General features: G+C 35.9%; 2 protein-coding genes across 2 annotated transcripts in view; one reads left to right on the top strand and one right to left on the bottom strand.

Annotated features, from left to right (window-relative positions):
• Positions 1–696: 696 nt before the first annotated feature.
• Positions 697–5,762, top strand: LOC107708882 (cone cGMP-specific 3',5'-cyclic phosphodiesterase subunit alpha'-like). The gene is made up of 12 exons (XM_016513247.1): positions 697–1,176; positions 2,698–2,778; positions 3,562–3,669; positions 3,749–3,858; positions 3,945–4,032; positions 4,117–4,217; positions 4,308–4,415; positions 4,498–4,561; positions 4,660–4,734; positions 4,841–4,924; positions 5,136–5,289; positions 5,686–5,762. Exons 1-12 carry the CDS (start codon positions 847–849, stop codon positions 5,742–5,744), a joined length of 1,362 nt encoding a protein of 453 aa, XP_016368733.1. The 5' UTR covers positions 697–846; the 3' UTR covers positions 5,745–5,762.
• A 2,550-nt stretch (positions 5,763–8,312) lies between these two features.
• Positions 8,313–20,770, bottom strand: part of fra10ac1 (FRA10A associated CGG repeat 1) — a 15,644-nt gene continuing 3,186 nt past the window's right edge. Inside the window, exons 3-15 of the mRNA XM_016513311.1 lie at positions 18,358–18,450; positions 18,222–18,267; positions 17,463–17,539; positions 17,199–17,282; positions 17,015–17,099; positions 16,454–16,499; positions 11,404–11,517; positions 11,260–11,302; positions 10,274–10,395; positions 9,928–9,972; positions 9,330–9,417; positions 9,072–9,170; positions 8,313–8,375 (exon numbers count right to left, since the gene is read on the bottom strand). Coding sequence (XP_016368797.1) covers positions 9,128–9,170; positions 9,330–9,417; positions 9,928–9,972; positions 10,274–10,395; positions 11,260–11,302; positions 11,404–11,517; positions 16,454–16,499; positions 17,015–17,099; positions 17,199–17,282; positions 17,463–17,539; positions 18,222–18,267; positions 18,358–18,450 — 886 coding nt within the window. The 3' untranslated portion in view covers positions 8,313–8,375; positions 9,072–9,127. The remainder of the gene's footprint in view (positions 8,376–9,071; positions 9,171–9,329; positions 9,418–9,927; positions 9,973–10,273; positions 10,396–11,259; positions 11,303–11,403; positions 11,518–16,453; positions 16,500–17,014; positions 17,100–17,198; positions 17,283–17,462; positions 17,540–18,221; positions 18,268–18,357; positions 18,451–20,770) is intronic.

The following is a 20,770-nucleotide window of genomic DNA, read 5'->3' as shown; positions in this document are numbered from 1 at the left end:
TGTCATGTACATTACCATGCCAATCCCTCCGAGAGTTGTCATGACAGAAATATATATATATATATATATTCTCAGTGATACCCTCCTTCAGATAGGTGCATCCTCCAGAGCTAATCCTATCATTTCTGTTTTTATTATACATATATATATATATATATATGTATAATAAAAACAGAAATGATTTTTGAAAAAAAACAGAGATGTTTTTGTTTGTTTGTTTGAAAAACAAACAAAAACAAACTAAAGTAAATGCTTTGAATAAAATGTTTTAAATGAAGTTTGAATTTACTGTTTGAATATAACCATTTGCAAAGTTTTTGCATGATCATATATTTTACCTGTTGAATTCTGGTGAAACATTTTTCAACAAACTGTTTAGCACTAACTTGATTTCATGTTCAGTCTTATCTGTCTAAACCATGCAAAACACTGTCCCTGTGCACATCACGGGCCCAGTGAACCCATAAGAACTGGCGTATTAGATCAGAAACACCATCAGTCTAATCAACAAACCGCTGTGATAAATATTATGTCATATGTCGACACTTTCTCCTCAGAAGAAAAAAGAGGCGTTTGACTCTGACTGGATTGTCTAACATAAAATGATCAGGGTGGAGATTTGCAGGTTAAGAAAGCTTAGAGGTTTATTGTCATGACGTCACTTTAATTAGCTTGTAAGCCAGTGCCACTATTCTCTGGCAGCCTGTCGGAGGAGACCAGCACTGATCTCTGCACTGGAGGATGCACCTATCTGAAGGAGGGTATCACTGAGAAGCTTCACTTTTCATCCTGACACCCCACAAGTAATGAATCTGTGAGAGGACGAGCAGAGAAGCACTCTTCAAAATGGCAGACAAGGATAGCGTGGAAAAGTACTTGGAGAATAACCCTCAGTTCGCCAAAGAGTATTTCGACAAGAAGGTCCGATCCGAGGCCATCGCCGCCGCTTTTGCAGAGAAACTTGACATCAAAGATCCGGCCTCGTTCAAGGATGTCAGCCAAATCCAGGAGGCCAACATCATCTTTGATATGATCAAAGAAATGCATTCGCAGCCTATTATGGAAAAGGCCATGCACAAGGTCCTGCAGAGGATATGTTTGCTGTTGAACGCTGACCGCTGCAGCTATTTCCTGTCCCGAGCGAGAAACGGCATCCCTGAGCTTGCTACGTGTTACGCAAAAAAACAGCTAATGTTCCGGATGTCAAACAGGTGAGTAAAAGAAGTAAAGGTGTTTTTTATAGCTCCCCCTAGTTAATCTTTTTTTTTTTTTTACCTTTATTAAAGCTCTATAAAATTGAAATGTGTCAAATGCAAACACATTAAATTCAAGCAGTATACATTGAAAGACTACATTGAATATATAAATGAAGGTAACACTTTATTTCGATAGTCCACTTTAGACATTCTATTACTTAAGGGGGTTAATCAATATATAAATGAAAAACAAAATAATTTACAAATAATTAATAGCAAAATATATAAAAGTTGTAACAAATTCTAAAAAATATATAAAAATTTAATTATAACAAATACATTTCGACTTAAGGGGAGTTAATCAATATATAAATGAAAAACAAAATAATTTACGAATAATTAATAGCAAAATATATAAAAGTTGTAACAAATTTTAAAAAATTATAAAAATTAAATTATAACAAATAAATGTCAACTTAAAGGGGTTAATCAATATATAAATGAAAAACAAAATAATTTACAAATAATTAATAGCAAAATATATAAAAGTTGTAACAAATTTTTCAAAAATATAACAATTAAATTATAACAAATACATTTCAACTTAAGGGGGTTAATCAATATATAAATGAAAAACAAAATAATTTACAAATAATTAATAGCAAAATATATAAAAGTTGTAACAAATTTTAAAAAAATATAACAATTATAACAAATACATTTCAACTTAAGGGGGTTAATCAATATATAAATGAAAAACAAAATCATTTACAAATAATTAATAGCAAAATATATAAAAGTTGTAACAAATTAAAAAAAATTATAAAAATGTAATTATAACAAATAAATGTCAACTTAAGGGGGTTAATCAATAAATAAATGAAAAACAAAATAATTTACAAATAATTAATAGCAAAATATATAAAAGTTGCAACAAATTCAAAAAAATGTAATTATAACAAATACATTTCAACTTAAGGGGGGTTAATCAATATATATTGCAAGTAATTTATAGAGTTGTAAGACATTCAAATTTTTAAATGCCACAAAACTTGGAGCAAAAAAAGAGTGTAAATAAAACTTATTTATAATCAACATATTATTATGCAAATACCGTTGTTTTGCATACAAACCCCTAGTTATATCACTTTAATGTCATGTAATTCCTTCTCCTTTTTTGAAATAGCATATAGCAAAATATCTGCTGTGTAAATTGTGTGCAGAATTGCAGAAACATATTTTTAAAAAGGCAAACTGTTTTTATATCCCTAATAGATGACAGTCTATGCAGATCATGCACATTAAACAAACATGTTTTGTCAGAAATATTATTATAATATTAATATGACTGAATCAACCAAACTAGGTTACAGAAGTGAAAGTCCTTTTTAGGTCATAGAGAAAGAGCTGTGTTTTTGCTTTTTATAGTACTCTAATATGCTTTACACACGTTCATTTATAAAAAGACACTCGTTAAGTTGCAAGCAAAACATCTTCTTAGGCTTATCAGGTGGGTCTGTACCTGAAAGTCGACTATTCGTTTGACAAAGGATTCAACTTTTTCTGTCCTGTGGTCATGGAGGTCAGTCGACCCCCTGCAGAAAAGCAGCTTATTTTCTGTGCTTCTGGTAGCCTGCTGCATCTTGATATTATTCAGTAACAAATGACTGTCCTGATAATAACTCATAATTAAGAAGCTTTATTTATGAAAAGAAAACGTGAAAGTGAGCATCTTTACGTTTTCTAAATAAGCCTGCAGTAAAACTGCTGAATGAAATGTAACACAGTAATTTTTGTTGCCACGTTTTATATATTAAATCTATGAGAAAATGTCCAAATTACCAAAGTTTTGCTCATACTGCTAAAAAAAACAACAAACTCTACTTCACTAAGGAACATGATACATATACTTGAACTTTACTTAATTATACTTAATAAAATAAACTTGAAGTATACTACTTTTTGGTAAGGGGTGCCATCATCCAGCATATTGTATTTAGTGTGTGTGTGTATTTATATATATATATATATATATATATATAAAATATAAAGATACATACAATCATATGCTATAAATATCAGCATGGTGTTTAATCATGGCACACTGGTGCGACGTCAGCTTAAGTGTCAGTGACAGGGTTAAATCTATTAACCTTCATTACATAACACAGAAGTGTAAATTTAGGTAGAATTAGTCTCAGTGACGAGAACAAATCCAAACGCCTTATCGAAAGAGATCATTTTAATTAATGGCTGCAGCCCTTATTTTGACTGATTAAAAGGTCTAACTAATTTAATAACCGTTCTTAAGTTTCAAGTTTGAAAATATATATGAATAATATGAAATATAATTTATTTCTGTGATGCAAAGCTGAATTTTCAGCATTACTCCAGAAAAGGTTACAGAGATATCACCTACCATAACTGGAGGCACGGATTTAACGTGGGCCAGACCATGTTCTGTCTTCTGCAAGTGAGTCTTTCAGTCCACACATCATGTTATTTACCACCAAAGAGGTTGTGATATTGAATATTGTTTGCTTGCCCAAAAGACTGGAAAGCTGAGAAAATACTACTCCGACCTTGATGCCTTTGCGATGGTAGCAGCTGCATTCTGTCACGATATTGACCACAGGGGTACCAACAATCTCTACAAGACAAAGTAATTTAGTATATATATATTTTTACTACTAATATTTTCAGAAAAGGCACAGAAGACATTTTACTCACAATCCATTTCCAATGTAGGAGCGCATCACCACTGGCCAAGCTCCATGGCTCCTCCATATTGGAAAGGCACCATCTTGATTACAGCAAGACGCTGATGGCAGAAGAGGTTTGTTGTGTCGCAAAGCACAAAGTGTTCCAGAGTTTAATATGATAACCAGGTCAACTTTTTTTTTTTTGGGCTCTTTTACAGAACGTTAACATTTTCCAAAGTCTGCAGAAACGCCAGTTTGAGACAGTCCAGCACTTGCATGATGTCTGTATCATTGCGACTGACCTGGCCTTGTATTTCAAGTAAGTGCTCAAGAGCATGTATTCACCTAAAGTAGAGCCACTCTTGAAAATATTGTACTGATGATGGTCCCATTTTCTTCCCCAACCCAGAAAAAGGACCATGTTCCAGAAGATCGTTGATGCCACCGAACCAATGGCTGATGATAAGGACGCGATTGCCTATGTGGCCAACAATCCCATTAGGAAGGAAATCATTATGTAAGCATCACTTCTCAGTAGAACCCTGCTACTTGAGAACATACTGAATTGAGCGTTTGAAGACGTGTTTGCTTCCAAACAGGGCAATGATGATGACAGGATGTGACTTGTCCGCCATTACCAAGCCATGGGAGGTCCAGAGCAAAGTAGGTGCAACTTTGGTTATGCATAGTCAGGATTATCCAGCATTGGGTTAAAAGATAGTCCACTGTTTATTATCAGCTAAAGACACTCTTTTCTAAAGGTGGCTCTCATGGTGGCAGCTGAATTCTGGGAGCAGGGAGACCTGGAGAGGACTGTGCTAGACCAACAGCCCATTGTGAGTTTGTAGAGATCGATTTCACCAAGTTTTGCTTTTTGAAAAGTTGCATTGTGAGAAAACTAGTGCCTGAATGAGAATACGTATCCTTTGAATCTTTTCTCAGCCCATGATGGACAGGAACAAGTCAGATGAACTTCCGAAGATGCAGTGTGGTTTCATTGACTTTGTGTGCTCGTTTGTGTACAAGGTAAATCCATCCAGCTGTCAAGCTGGAATAAATTTCTCTTTTACACAACACAGACATGCGTGCAAGCAGAAAATGGGGCATCTGTCCATAATGGCCTCTCCTGGAATGTAAAAACAACATTTGCTTAAATGTTCTGACAGGGAATGATGGATCAGCAGTTACTGGTGGGCTTGTGAATTGCGTGCAGTAACAAGCCTCTTTTCTCGTACAGGAATTTTCAAGGTTCCACAAAGAGATCACTCCCATGTTTGATGGCCTGAACAACAATAGGGTCCACTGGAAGGAATTGGCTGATATTCACCAAGCAAAAGTAGACGCTTTGGAGAATGAACGAAAGCGACTAGAAGAGGAGCAGGCTAAAAAATGTAAGTCGGACCCATTAGCTGACTTTTTTTTTGTCCGTTTTGGCACTTTTATAGACAGGGATAGTAGATTAAGGAAAGGAAATGATGAGGGAAATAGATCAGAAAATGGCAAGGGATGCCCACTACACTCTCAGAAAAAAGATACAGAAGCAGTCACTGGGGTGGTACACCTTTGTACCTTATTTATCTCTAAAGGGTGCATAATAGTACCCAAATGGTATATATTTGCACTTTTTGAAAGGGTACCGCTCCAGAGACTATTTTTGTACCTTTTTTCTGAGAGTGTTTATGGGACACCCTGTGCTAATCTGACCTCATAGCCTTGGGGAATGTACATGACATAACCTTGCAGTAACTTGATTTTCTCTTTTCTATTTTTTTTCTTCTTCACTGAAGCCGCTGGTGAGGATGGAGGTGGAGAGGGAGGAAAGTCCAAAACCTGCACCATATTTTAAACATCATCTGACAAAAATTCAGAGCCACAGAAAAGCCTGGGCCAGTATGTAGATGGAGGTGAAATGTGCTCCTAGGATCATTACATTTTCACCAGCTTTCAGTCTCATTTCCTCGGATGTACCTTCTCCAAGTGAACACGTAGGCATTCACCAGAAATGGAAGAACTGTACCTGTCAGATGTTCTTTCTGATGGGGTGCCAGCCTAGTGCACCATTGTAGACAATTTCAAGCTTGTACCTAATCACTGAATTCACCTTGACTGTATCGTTTAACAACTAACTACGCCGGAGGAAGTACTGCATATGCAACTACTACATTTGCCACACAGTGGTGGCCGAAACACGACTCGACAAATGTTTAATGTGCTGTAGTTCACAGAGCTTACTTGGAGTATGGCTTTTGAGTCCATAACAGTTTTCAAGACTGTTGTATGTCATTTAAACAGCAAAAACATTAAGAATTAGAGCAATATGCATGAATAACTTTCTTACCAGTTGCTAATTTCTCAAAATATCAAACTCCTCGAATGATTCCAGAATCACGTGGTTTAGCTTCTCTGTAAACTGATCATAGACGCATCTAATTTGATGTTTATTCTTTTGATGAATTCACTAAATCACACTGGTGAAGTGTGTAATGTCTAACACCAAATGGGAATTGCAAAAATACTGGCTGTTTTCAAACATGTTTTCTCAACACACCCCTCATTTGTAATTGGTCAAACAAACAGATAGCCCCACCCCCAAACAAACACCATTGGTGTTGCTGTTGTCGGGTTGCTTAATGTTTGAACAGACCCAGCATTACACTTTTTTTGTAAAATCAACTTACAAATGGCTTTCTTATAGCTGTCTCTACAACTGGGCTGAAAGCATTTTAACTTCACATAAAATTACACACTTCGCCTTTAAACTACTGAAAACACATTTTAATAAATATCAGTTGCTTTATTTAGGATTAAAGGACCAACTCATTTGAATAAGAGCTTTTAGACGCTGAATGCTATTAGCAAGTGCTTTGTAAAATGTACAAAGATCTCATGCTACAAGTCTTGCACAATGACTATGAGTTAAAAGGAAAGATGACACAGGCAGCATTAACTGCTTCTTGCATTTGCATCTGCTTGTTGAAGATGTGTTTGGATGGGTACAATACAAGACATCTTTTCTACTTTTTTGTTCTTTAAAGATGAAGCTGAGAATGTGAAATGGCGAGTTGTGGAGAACATTTATGACCAGAACTTTGATGTTTGTTCTTTTAATCATTTAATGATACCTAAGCATCACACATAGTTTTCAAACATTATGTATTATTGAAAGTGTAACATTGAGTGTTTTACATAGAATATCAATTGATAACATAGAGGTATTTGTTTATACCAAACGTTTAAATAATTTTTAAGTGGTATTCTATGGAGACACGAGCAAGACGTACAAAAAGTCAGGGAATATTTAAAGAAAGTACACTATGCCATTACAAGGCAAGAGGGAACGGTCAGTACTTGAACATGTAAACCTATAAGGAGATTTGAAGCGAGTTTGATGGGAGAGCAGCTCCTGAGATTCACTCCGTTTTAATCTTTAAATACCATGCTTATTTAAAGCAGACTACTGAAGCCTCTAGATACCTCCTCTGGCAGAAAGCACAAACCCAATTCGTAAGGTCAAAGTCTCTTTTTCTGATCTTTGGAGAATTTGATGACAGTGGTAACATCTGAACTAGTGAATGAACCGCCGATATCAAAAATAGGTCATTCTGCTTTAGGAAAAATAACAGGCACCAACAAAAACAAGTGTATATATAATAACCTATGGAGAACTGTAGTAAATGCATTGAAAAAAATAAAATCTTATGCAATATCCGCTTGTTAGAAAAATCAGCTAAGGCCTTTAATCCAATAACAGGGGCCATGGCAGTCTAAATAATGTCAAACCCTCTAAAGCCCAGACTGAAGAGGCCAAAAGTGAGTAAATCTCATCTCAGGTTGATGGTTTGCGCATTTTGTTAGGCTTGTGTATAATAATATCTAATGTGTCATTTGGATTGAACGTGCATGGGACTGATATCCAATCATCTTATTTACTGAATACTACCGCACATATATTGTAAATGATATCACGTGAACAAATAAACACATTATCTGAATTTTCCGGATTCTCAAGTAGTCTTTGAATATATCCGCTATTAGCTCGAGGTCTCTGTGACCGCACAGTTTTGTTGGGTTGCGTAGAGGGCATGTCAGGGACCTCTCCTGACTTTTTCTATCATGCAGCGGATTACCTAATAAAGCTGGATCATCCCCAGGTAAAGAGGCTCAGGTAATTGGCTGACAGCCAAGACAAACCACTTCTCTATCTGTAGGTCTTTCAATATAAAACCAAATGCTTCATGTTGAATGTTTATAACACCAGACCACACCAACTGTCCTTTTATGTTTCGTGGAAACACAGAAATGCATCATAAATGCAATCACAGGGGAACTTCCACATATTAGACATGCTGAATAACAGAGCAGAGTGAACAAAAGGCTTTCTGACCCCACCTGACTGATTCTTCACATTGATTGGCTGGCAGCCACCATCGGGTACGCTTGACAGTCTACCATGACCATGTGAGTTTGACCTGAGAGCCTGACGGGAGGGGTATAAAACAGAAAGTCTGTCCAGTTCAAAAAAGCCTGTGATAATGCATTTGTGATTTCAAGGCAAAAGGGACAACAGTACATCTGTCATTCTGGGTCAGATGATACAAACATTGATAGTGTCTGACTTTAAACTCAGTTAAGTTGCTATGGGCTCCTAAAATATTGTTATGGACTGCTGTACTTACAGAAACCCAAATATCTCTTCATGGTAAATATCTGAGCTCACCAAACTTTAAAAGTAAACACTTCAATAAAAAAGCACTTAAATATACTGATAAACACAGCAGGCCTCATTCATATAAAATCTGAACAGAACAAATATTTGCGCAAGTCAGTCGTAAAACTATTATGTCAGTTATTGCATTGAACACAATGTATATATTAAAATTATATATGATTTTACATGCGCTTTACACGTTAATTAATTCATTTCTATGCAATTACATCAATTGTAAACATACACACATATATATATATATATATATATATATATATACACATACACAAATTATGATAATGTTTTATTATGAATAAGGCCAAATGTGTTTTACAAACACATGTATACAATTCTTCATATGCAAATTTTTATGCTTGAATGAGACCCAGTAGAAATTATTACAAAAAATTTAAATAATAATCAACAAATTGTAATCAAACTATTCTTCTCAAAAACAAAACTAACCGGTATAAAAAGAAAACAGTAGGCAGGAGATTCTTTTGGATCTTTCTTTCCTCGACTCAGAGAAACATGTCTTCAAAATACTCATCAAACTCTTCCTCCCTGAAAAAGAATCAGACGCATCAGGTTTGTCAGTTAACTGTGATTTAGAAAGACATTTCCAGTGTTCAAGAGCTTTCGAGACACATTTCCCACATTTGTGTACACATATACTCTGCATTGTAGTAAAATACATTATAATGACGCATAAACGGATCTCACCGTGACTTCTCCTCCACAGTGGGCGCTGGACCCCTCCAGTGGTCTGATTCTGAAGGACCCTCTTCCTCTTCTTCTTCACTCTCTGCATCTAGAAAATACACCACATTAGACTCACATATATCTAAGCACACTACTAGCAGGATGTAAGCCTGATAAAGGTATTGTAGTAAAAGAACTACTCCGTGTGGGGTGAGTTACATGCCCACATGAGTTTTAAATAGGAAAAATATAGAAACTCTTTGGTCTTTTTTGAGCGAGATGCTAACGGTCTAATCAGATTCAATGATCTATGCTAAGCTACAGCTAAAAGTGCTACCGCCAGACCCGGAGATCGGCTGAATGGATTCGAAAACGGTAAAACTCAACTGTTTAACTCTAGGGGAGTTGGAAAATGAGCCTATTTTCAAAAATAGTGGAGTGTTCCTTTAAGGTCAGGGATTTAAATGACCTCATCCAACATCTGCTTCAACATGGGCTTCTCTGAATACAGGAGTTTCTGGAGTTGTTTCAGTGGTCTGAACATACGGAGTACATTCTCTGCCTGAGGGTGCTAGATGACGGCCATTAGTGATTTTGGTGAAAAAAGGGGTATGTATACCTTTATCTGAACCCTGGGACTCTTCCGAATTTGAAGATGAGTATTCTGTACAGAAAAAAATGTGGTTTATTTAACAAGCATGTTTGGGCAACATAAACCATTAATTTAAACCAAGTTTTCATTTCCATTTAATTCCCAAATGATTAGTATTTTACAAATGGGCTTAATCAACAACCTTTCTGTGTAAAAGTCATTGACATGCTCTCTAAAGTTCTTTAACTAGAGTACAAAACACCACCACAAAAACAAGTCAAAGTTTAGCATAGACATACAATGAAATGCTTTTCCAACAATTCCACGTCTTGGAAATGTTTGGGATCTTGATTTGCATTGAAAACGTGCTTGCCTTTGCGCCTCTTTTTGTGTTTGCGTTTGTCTTTGCGCTTCTGCTTTCTGGATTTCTTTGAGACTGACTTGTCCAGATTCTCTTTCGACTGCTGTCTCTTCTTTACCGTTACTTCCTTTCTCCTGGAACAGATAGCACAGTTTAAGAGTCAAGGTCTCCAGGTCTAAGAATATCTGAACATGTAATTGTGCTTGTAATGGCTGAATGATCTTACTTGTGATGATAGTTTAGTTTGAAGGAACACTCTGGACACAGACCTTGAAAATATCATGACAATATATAAATATTTGAAAAGGCTGAAACAAATTCATTTGATTTGATCTGTCGGCCACGTGGAGTGGTCTGAACATACGGAGTACATTCTCTGCCTGAGGGTGCTAGATGACGGCCATTAGTCATTTTTGGTGAAAAAAGGGGTATGTATACCTTTATCTGAACCCTGGGACTCTTCCGAATTTGAAGATGAGTATTCTGTACAGAAAAAAATGTGGTTTATTTAACAAGCATGTTTGGGCAACATAAACCATTAATTTAAACCAAGTTTTCATTTCCATTTAATTCCCAAATGATTAGTATTTTACAAATGGGCTTAATCAACAACCTTTCTGTGTAAAAGTCATTGACATGCTCTCTAAAGTTCTTTAACTAGAGTACAAAACACCACCACAAAAACAAGTCAAAGTTTAGCATAGACATACAATGAAATGCTTTTCCAACAATTCCACATCTTGGAAATGTTTGGGATCTTGATTTGCATTGAAAACGTGCTTGCCTTTGCGCCTCTTTTTGTGTTTGCGTTTGTCTTTGCGCTTCTGCTTTCTGGATTTCTTTGAGACTGACTTGTCCAGATTCTCTTTCGACTGCGGTCTCTTCTTTACCGTTACTTCCTTTCTCCTGGAACAGATAGCACAGTTTAAGAGTCAAGGTCTCCAGGACTAAGAATATCTGAACATGTAATTGTGTTTGTAATGGCTGAATGATCTTACTTGTGATGATAGTTTAGTTTGAAGGAACACTCTGGACACAGACCTTGAAAATATCATGACAATATATAAATATTTGAAAAGGCTGAAACAAATTCATTTGATTTGATCTGTCGGCCACGTGGTGGGTGCGGCTCTGGCACTTACGCAGCTTCACCAGGGCGTTCCTCTTCTCCCCCTGCTCCACATAGGCAAAATTCACCTCCCAGCTCTTCAGACCCTCCTTATTCTCACAGCGCTTGTTTCCACAATGGAACTGGCCTGTGTAATTCAGGATATCCACATGTGAAATACAGTGAACATACACGACAGATATGATGGCCAGGCCCAAAGAGAAGCAGCACCATTAACTCTGCAGAATTCAAACACTTATCATTTACAGAATACTGCATATCTGTATAACATTCAGTCCCAATTAATGTATATTAGGCCACATTTAGACCTATTATTAACATCTCAAGGTGGTCTCCGGTGATCCTATTGCTTATGATTAAACGCGTCCAGTAATCTGAAATATGAAACCACATTTGGAGGTGTTCTGAAACACATTCATTTCATATTGATAGTGTATAATGTGTCTTGATGTGTCACAAACAACAATTAAGGACCGCCTACTCACCTGTCAATCCAATTCCAATTAACCAATCAGATGATGGATTGTTTACTATTATGTCAAGTTTTGGCTCACTGAATCAGGGTTAATGGCTTCCACACCATTCTTATTTACCCTCTGGTTTTAGGGGTAAGTTATGGTTAGGGTTATGTTTAGATAGGGATAGGATTATGTTTGCACAGCACTGTTGTCAGGATCAACAAAATACACAAGAATATTTGGTAACACTTCAGATTAAGGAACACATAATCACTGTTAACTAAGTGTTTACCCTCAATAAACTCCTAATTATTTGTTAATTGATAGAAATTAAGGTAGCTGTTGTAGTAGTTATGTTTAGGTATTGGGTAGGGTTAAAAGATCTAGAATATGGTCATGCAGAATAAGGCATTAAAGTACTAATAAACAGCCAATATGCTAGTAATATGCATTCCAATAGGCAACTAGTTAATAGTGAATAGTATAACCGAATATTCGGGTAGTTTGGGAATACAAAATATTCTCAACTTTATTCTGATGTTAGAAAATGAAGGATTTTGTTCTTATGAATGTTTTGTGAATCCAGCCCCTAGATTAAACTGATTCAGTCTGATGAAAATACATGTACAATATATAGCCAGTGGGAAGCTAAATGGAGAACAGGCTGTAACTGCTGCACATGATATCGCTGCCGTTACTGACAAGAAATGGTTAAAGAGATAGACAAACAGCGAAAGCCACTCTCCTCGCATGACCTTAGCCTGGCCAACATTTCACCTCAGATATCAGCGGGCTGACATTAGCTCCAGCAGGCTTACAAGGGGATGCTCCAGATTGGAGCCAAGGGAAAAGTGCGTCATCAGGGAGTTTTTCTGCCAGGCTTCCCACACCTCTGACAGTGTGCCGTCTGGATCGGCTTTGGCCTGTACCTGATCGCCCTGAGCCCATGCACACTTCTGCTGAAAGTGAACTGCTAAAAGTATGGATGCATATTTCTGCTATGGAGAAAAAAAACAAAAAACAAAATAAAGGTAATTGTAACTTTTTATCTTACGATTCAGACTTTTTTCCTCACAATTCTGGGTTTAGATCTCACAATTCTGACTTATTTTCTCACAATATTAAGGAAAAAAAGTTGTGAGACAAACTCAATTGTGAAATATAAAGTCAGAATAGTGAGAAAAAAACTCACAATTCAGAGAAACGTCAGAGTTGCGAGTTAAAAAGTCACAAATACCTTTTTTTATTTTTATTTTGTGATGGAAAAAATGTAACGTAAACTCAGAATTCTGAAAAAAAAAAGTTCAAATTGCAAGATAAAAAGTTGCAATTGCCTTTTTTTAATACCATGGTGGAATAAAAACAACAGAATCTCAACTGCGAGATATTAACTCAGAATTGGAAGATATAAACTCACAGTTCTGAGAAAAAAGGTTTGAATTGCGAGATAAAAAGTCGCAGTTACCTTTTTATTCCATGCAATTGTGAGGGAAAAAAATCAGAATTGCAAGATGTAAACTCTCAATTCCAAATTTCAAGCTGTCATCCAAACAGCAAAATGAGAAGTCCCAATTACCTTTTTTATTTTTTATTCCATGGCAGAAAAACAAACAAACAAAAGTCATTGTGAGATACAAAAAGTTCGAAAATATAAACTCACAGTTCTGAGAAAATTCAGAATTGGGAGATAAAAAGTCACAATTATCTTTTTTTATAGTATTTTTTTTAATATTGTTTTTTTTTTTTTATAGTATTACAAAAAAAAAATTGCGACATGCAAACTAATAATTACGAGTTTATAACGATAGCAAATGCAAGATTTAAAAGTGCAATTCTGAGAAAAAAGGTTTGGACTGAAAAAAAAAGCACATGCGGATAACGAGACGCTCAATTACCCCGTCTCTCTGATGACGTACATGCCACTCCAACCTCTCCAATGAAGCTTGCGTGAGCAGCACTGAAGCTGTTAAAGCCAGTGAAGCTGACAAACAGCGTCAAAACGCATCAGGGTTAACCCTCATTAGGAGTCTCAGGGATGCCCTCATTATACTAAACTGTGAAAAATGACCAGCAGATGGGAACTCCTCATGACAAACTCCTAAAGGGACCTGTTAAAATGTCCCTCAGCAGTAGAAACAGAAAGTGCTGGTAACAAAACATATATGATTTTCACATTTGCTTGAGAAACTGTGAGTGGTGTTTACTAATGCAAAACATGCCACTTATGTGCAAGGATGGAATCTTCATCAAACTCTCCTCATTAAGCTGTAGACCTAATGGTGCTCCGGTTACATTGCCAAGTTTAATGTTAAAGTATGTACAATAGTAATAGTGATACTTAAAGTGCAGTGGTTCTCAATATTTTTGACTCCAAGGCCCCACATATTTCTAGTACTCCTGCCGACAAAGCTGCTTTTTTTTTTAACTTACAGAAACTAGGAGTTACAGTATATTAAAAAAAACAACTAAATAAAATAAATGTAAAAAAAAAACATTCCAGAAGTTTCAGAAACTGAATTTCCCAGTAGTTTTGTGAAGACGTGATTTTTATGTTTGTTATTATTATATTATTTTTTTTTATTCGCAAATACCATTTCCTCGTTTGATCAAATATTTTAGAAAATAGAAATTAAATTTCTAAAAATTAGAAAAATTTATTATTTCATTAATTTCAATGGAACAGATTTACAAATTACACATATATTTTATATATATATTACACACATATTAGACATTTCCTCATATATTTAGGTTTTCCAATACCGTGGAAACCCTGATTCTTAAATAAAAGTTGCTAAGGTAACAAATTAAAATAGAAAATACTTTAAGAAATAAATATTTGAGCTGTTTTACCTTATTTTAAAACATGTCTTTTTCAAATAATCTTCAAATAGAAAAATGCATGACATTGCAAAATGCATTTGCTCTGAAAAAAAAAAAAAAAAAAGTAATAAATAAAAAAGTAAACAGGACACATACTAATGTATGGGACAATATAAATGACAAACAATTACACTAAAATTAAAAAATAAATGCTAATTAATTAAAACTATAATAGTATATAAATACAGTAATTCTAAAATAACACTGGTCCAGAATAGGAGTTTGTGTAAGTGTGTGTGTGTGTGTGTGTGTGTCATGTTGCATCACGCCACCAGCTTGCGGTGGTTCATCTGCGGCTCAGGGTGTGAGAGATGCCTGACAGCAGATGGGCTGTAACTCGTGATAAGTGAGACAGTGTACGATCATTTCATCAAGCATTTAAAGGCCTCTTCATTGACTTGTTTGTGTAATTCCGCTGATTGTTACACATACTTCACCCTCGTTTGCTTACCAAGATAGCTTAACCGTGAACCACGACCCAGAGACAACAGCATTCAAAATCATAGATTTTTGTTATGACACAGGCAAACTCACCACCTTACAACTGGGTCACTGTCATATTATAATCTATATGCCAAACAATAATAATCTGCAATTAATTAGTTCGTTAAGACTAAACAAAACAAACTTCATACTTTCGTACATTTTGAAGAAAATATGTTTAAATGAAATGAAAGTGTAATCAAATGTGCCTATTTCAATGGGAAAACAAGTGCATTCAGCTGTGAACACTGGATTCTTAAAGCTGCAGTCCATAACTTTTTTGTGTTCAAAATTTACAAAATGTATATAATAAGCGAGTACACCATGAATCCATTTTCCAAACCGTGTTTTTGGCTTGTCCTGAATCACTACGGTACACCTATAATAAGTGTTTATATTCGGACTATTTTAGACTGGTTCGGGTAGGTACCGCTGCGGAGTACCTGCGTGATTCGCCATAGACATAAACAGAGAGAAGTAGCTCCGGCTACAATGTTCTTCCGCAAGACGCACGCAGTTCTGTTTGTTAACCGCTAGAGCGCCAAAAGTTATGGACTGCAGCTTTAACTAACTGATCAGTTCACTTATATGTTGAATATGTATTATGCAAATAAACTGCTGTTTTTGCAATGCAAACTATATCTGGCTGAGATGGGCCGGTAGAGCTGTTCTTTCAGTCCCAGTCCATCTCTGGTTTGGTCAGATGACAGTGTTACTTTACACATGGTAAAACTTTATCACCACCTAGTGACTGAGGACGTTATTGTTTTGGTATTGCAGAATACCAAATCAGAATACTTGATGCTTGAAAATCAGAAAATCAGAATACTTGATGTATGTGAACATATTAATGTTGTTGGCAACACTTCAGTTTAGGCACCAGTTTTCACTATTAACTAGTTGCATATTAGCATGCATATTACTAGCATATTGGCTGTTTATTGGTACTTATAAAGCACATAGGGTTAGGGTTAGGGTTAGGTTAGGGTTAGGGTTAGGGAAACTAACCCTAACCCTAACACGCCTTATTCTGCATGACCATATTTTAAATCCCTTAATCTGACGCCATACCTAAACTGAACAACTACCATGCTATTAATAAGCAGCAAATTAGGTGTTTATTGAGGCAAAAGTCACAGTTAATAGTTAGTTAATAGTGAGAATTGGTCCCCAAACTAAAGTGTGACCATATTATTTTTTATATACAAGTATAGAAGAATAGAAATGTTCTTGAATTACCTTTTCCAGATATTACTTCATTTTCAACGCGCCACCTAAATCCAAACTAACAGAAAAGTTCTAATTCAGTAAATCTGAAATGATAGAGCATTTAAGATACTAAAAAAATAACAAGTTGAGAAAAGAATTTAGCATAAGAAACATGTAATCCTATAGAGCCTGTATCATATTTGATGTGTGAATTTCTAAGGCTTCTAAATGATCAACATGATCAAAACTATACTATACTATATGTGACCCTGGACCACAAAACTAGTCATAAGGGTCCATTTTTCGAAATGAATAAATAAGCTTTCCATTGATGTATGGTTTGTTAGGATTGGACAATATTTGGCCGAGATACAACTATTTAAAAATTTGGAATCTAAGGGTGCACCAGCGACTTAAGACTGGTTTTGTGTTCCAGGGTCACATATAGGCAAAGCGTGATGTTTCAAATACAATACAAAACAAAACAAATATTATGCAAAAGGTTTTGTCTAAAGGTTCAATAAACTGTTCCATTTCGAATCGTATCATTTCATATGTCAGGCGTTACGAGGTTAAAAAGACAAGACAAACCTTATTTTCTTTGTATCTGCTGAGGTCAGCGATACAGTACTCCTTGAAGAGCTTATCGTAGTATTTCTTTGCGAGCTCTTTCTCCCTAAACATTTCAGAAGCTTTATCTTAAGGTGACTGTGCAGAGGTCAAGAACAATATTCAAGATTAAAATGAACCCCAAACAGAGAAAAGCAGACATTACCATGTCATATCCTCCTCATCCTCCTCTCTCCACAGGAAACGGTGGTTCTCTCTCACCACATCCAGATCGGTCTTATCTTTAGACCTGCAGATGGAAACACACAGCTCCAATCAGCATCTATCAAAGCAGCTAACCTGAAATGGAATTAAAGCTGAAGTGTGTAAATTCTGCACCAGTTACCTGAACACATCATGTGTTTAATTTGCACACAAATATAGTGATTGATAGTATTTCTACAGAAGCCAGACAAAGTAAACTGCTCACATGGATCGCCTGAAGTCCTCAATCTTTCCTCCATAGTACAGAATGTAATCGCTGACAAACTTCTTATGACGCTCAAACTTACAAAATGCTGTTAAGGATGTTTTACCACTCAAACGAAATGATGAGGAAAAGATTATTAATACTACTGGGCAAACTTCACTAAAAATGCACTTTCAACACTCTATGTATTTTAAACTCAATACAAATTGTGACCCTGGACCACAAAACCAGTCATAAGGGTCAATTTTTTTTAAATAAATAAACTTTCCATTGATGTATGGTTTGTTAGGATAGGACAATATTTGGCTGAGATACAACTATTTGAAAATCTGGAATCTGAGGGTGCAAAAAAATCTAAATATTGAGAAAATCGCCTTTAAAGTTGTCCAAATGAAGTTCTTAGCAATGCATATTACTAATCAAAAATTAAGTTTTGATATATTTACGATAGGAAATTTACTAAATATCTTCATGGAACATGATCTTTACTTAATATCCTAATGATTTTTTGGCATAAAAGAAAAATCTATAATTTTGACCCATACAATGTTTTTTTGGCTATTACTAAAAATATACCCCACGACTTAAGACTGGTTTTGTTCTCCAGGGTCACAATTAGTGTTATTCAGTACTTAAATAGTCTCATTCAGTCTCTAGAGTTGGAAACATAGAATGCAAAATGAACTGTAAAGAAATAGAAAGCCATTTAAAAACTGCCACCGTCACAACATGTATTGAAAACAGCCATTGACAGGATACAGCGTTCATTGATATCAGGTGTTGCCGTCGGTTTCTGGCTTCCTCTCTGTCAGGAAAAAATCAACACTGATTTCAGTACACACACATACTGGACTTTATGGACTATTTTGCTATTTTTGATGGATGTGACCTGTACCTGTCCCATTCATGGGCAGCAACATTTTTATGGGCCACCTTGGTGTGTTTTCCTTTCTGGAATGGCTTCTCTAACAGCTCGTCTTTACCTTCCCTAAAACCAAACACACACAAGACGACCAGCACTTAAAGTGAAAGCACCAACAATTAGTGCTAATTGCATTCTTTCTAATGGTATGCTGTTATTTTGCATTAAAATTAATTTTACAGATATTCAAAAATCCTTCCTTTTCCTCATTAAATACCCCTTGAAACTTAAAGGAATAGTTCACCCAAATGAAAATTTGCTGGAAATGTACTCACCCTCAGGCCAGGCAAGATATAAACAGATTTGTAGATATTGAACATTACATCACTTTCACCAATGGATCCTCTGCAGTGAATGGGTGCCGTCAGAATGAGAGTCCAAACAGCTGATAAAAACATCACGATAATCCACAAGCAATCCACACCACTCCAGTCTATTTATTAACATCTTGTGAAGCAAAAAGTTGCATGATTGTAATAAACAAATTCATCATTAAGGTGTTTTAACTTAAACTGTCTCTTCTGGCTAACATTTGAGTCCATAATCCATAATAGCGCTGCCTCCCGTGAAAAAGTCCATCCCCTGTTGTCCTCTCATATCAAAATCTAACAACACATTTGTTTAGAACTGTTTTTGCTTGCAAACGATGTTTGATCTGTGCATATTTCTCTCCTGATTCAGACAAGAGGACTTTTTCCACCGGATAAAGCAATATTATGGATAGAGGACTGTATGAAGTTAAAAATGTCTTAATGATGGATTTACTTAAAAACATGCAGCTTTTCACTTCACAAGACAACTGATGGACTGGAGTGGTGTGGATTATTGTGATGTTTTTATCAGCTGTTTGGACTCTCATTCTGACGGCACCCATTCACTGCAGAGGATCCATTGGTGAGCAAGTGATGTAGTGCTGCATTTCTCCAAATCTGATGAAGAAACAAACTCATCTACATCTTGGATGGCCTGAGGGTGAGTAAATGTTCAGCATTCAGCAAATTAATTTTGAACTATTCCTTTAATGTAGCAAGGTACTACATGGACTACATATTTGAAAATATGGTATTACCATGGTCCCCAAAAATATGACACCAAAAACCATGGTATGTTTTGTTAATGATATAAAACAAACTCTCACCTATTCTCACCATATTTGGACTGCCCTCCACCACCACCATCATCATCACTGAAATCTGAGTCATACCCTCCCCCTCCATGGACCTAAAACAGAACACAACGCAGCATTATCTTATTTCACATTTCTTTAAAGCCTTCCTGTTCTAGCTTATATTGTTCTAAATGATGTCTGAAACTTTGTATTGTGAGCACTTCTTGCGTATGTAAAATTACCATACTACAATAACAGGACACTGATAACACAAAATGCATAGAATCACCACCAATATTTTGGTATTACAGCACAAATGTCAACACAGTGATTTCGTGGCAGGTGATATACTCAACAAGTACTGGAGGAAAAGTGAATGGAAGGTGAGCAGCCGACCACAGCTAAGAGGGAAAGTACTTTGTCATCTTTATGGGTGATATGTGTGGGAAGTCGTGGCCTAATGGTTAGAGTCGGACTCGTAACCCAAAGGTTGCGGGTTCGAGTCTCGTACCGACAGGGATTGTAGGTGGGGGGAGTACAGCACTCTCTCCCACCTTCAATATCCCCGGGCACCGCAGCAAAAATGGCTCCGGGTGTGTGTTCACGGTGTGTGTTCACTGCTGTGTGTGTGCACTTTGGATGGGTAAATGCAGAGCACTAATTCTGAGTACGGGTCACCATACTTGGCCACATGTCACGTCACTTTCACTTTAAATATACTGAGTCAGATGCCATGATGCCGCTTCAGCACCCAACGTCACATCATGTGAAGGTCAGTTCTCACACTGACTACTGAGTTTTTCTGACTTTAGGACAACAACTAGACCCATGAAATAAACATGTCATCTAATAACTGAAAAAGCGTTACCTGGTTAAATCACACACACACACACAAATATATATATAAAAACATTATATTAATTATTATAGATAATTACACTGTATAATGCATTAACTCATCATTCACAGTATCATATTTGATGTGAATTTCTAAAGATTCTATATGATCAAAATGATGAAAATTTTGCTGAAAAACCTGTTGTTCCTCAATCTACCACATGCCTTCTGTTATCTGACTGACAGTTCATATTTTTAGCAAGAAAAAGGCCTTTTAGAATCATTGTAAAAACGTCCACCTTCAGTTTATGATATACATGTCTTTTTGTTGTGACATCTTGATAAACATAAGAATAAATTATATTTTCAGCTTAGGTTTACTTACTTATCCTTACATCATTTTTTTTTTTTTTTTTTTTAGAAAAGTCACGTTAAAATGTA

This window comes from Sinocyclocheilus rhinocerous, unplaced genomic scaffold, assembly GCF_001515625.1.
Source record: "Sinocyclocheilus rhinocerous isolate Xijiao unplaced genomic scaffold, SAMN03320098_v1.1 scaffold24, whole genome shotgun sequence".
Lineage (NCBI taxonomy): Eukaryota > Metazoa > Chordata > Actinopteri > Cypriniformes > Cyprinidae > Sinocyclocheilus > Sinocyclocheilus rhinocerous.
The sequence above is the reverse complement of the archived record's forward strand: the minus strand, read 5'-3'. Positions and strand labels throughout refer to the sequence as shown.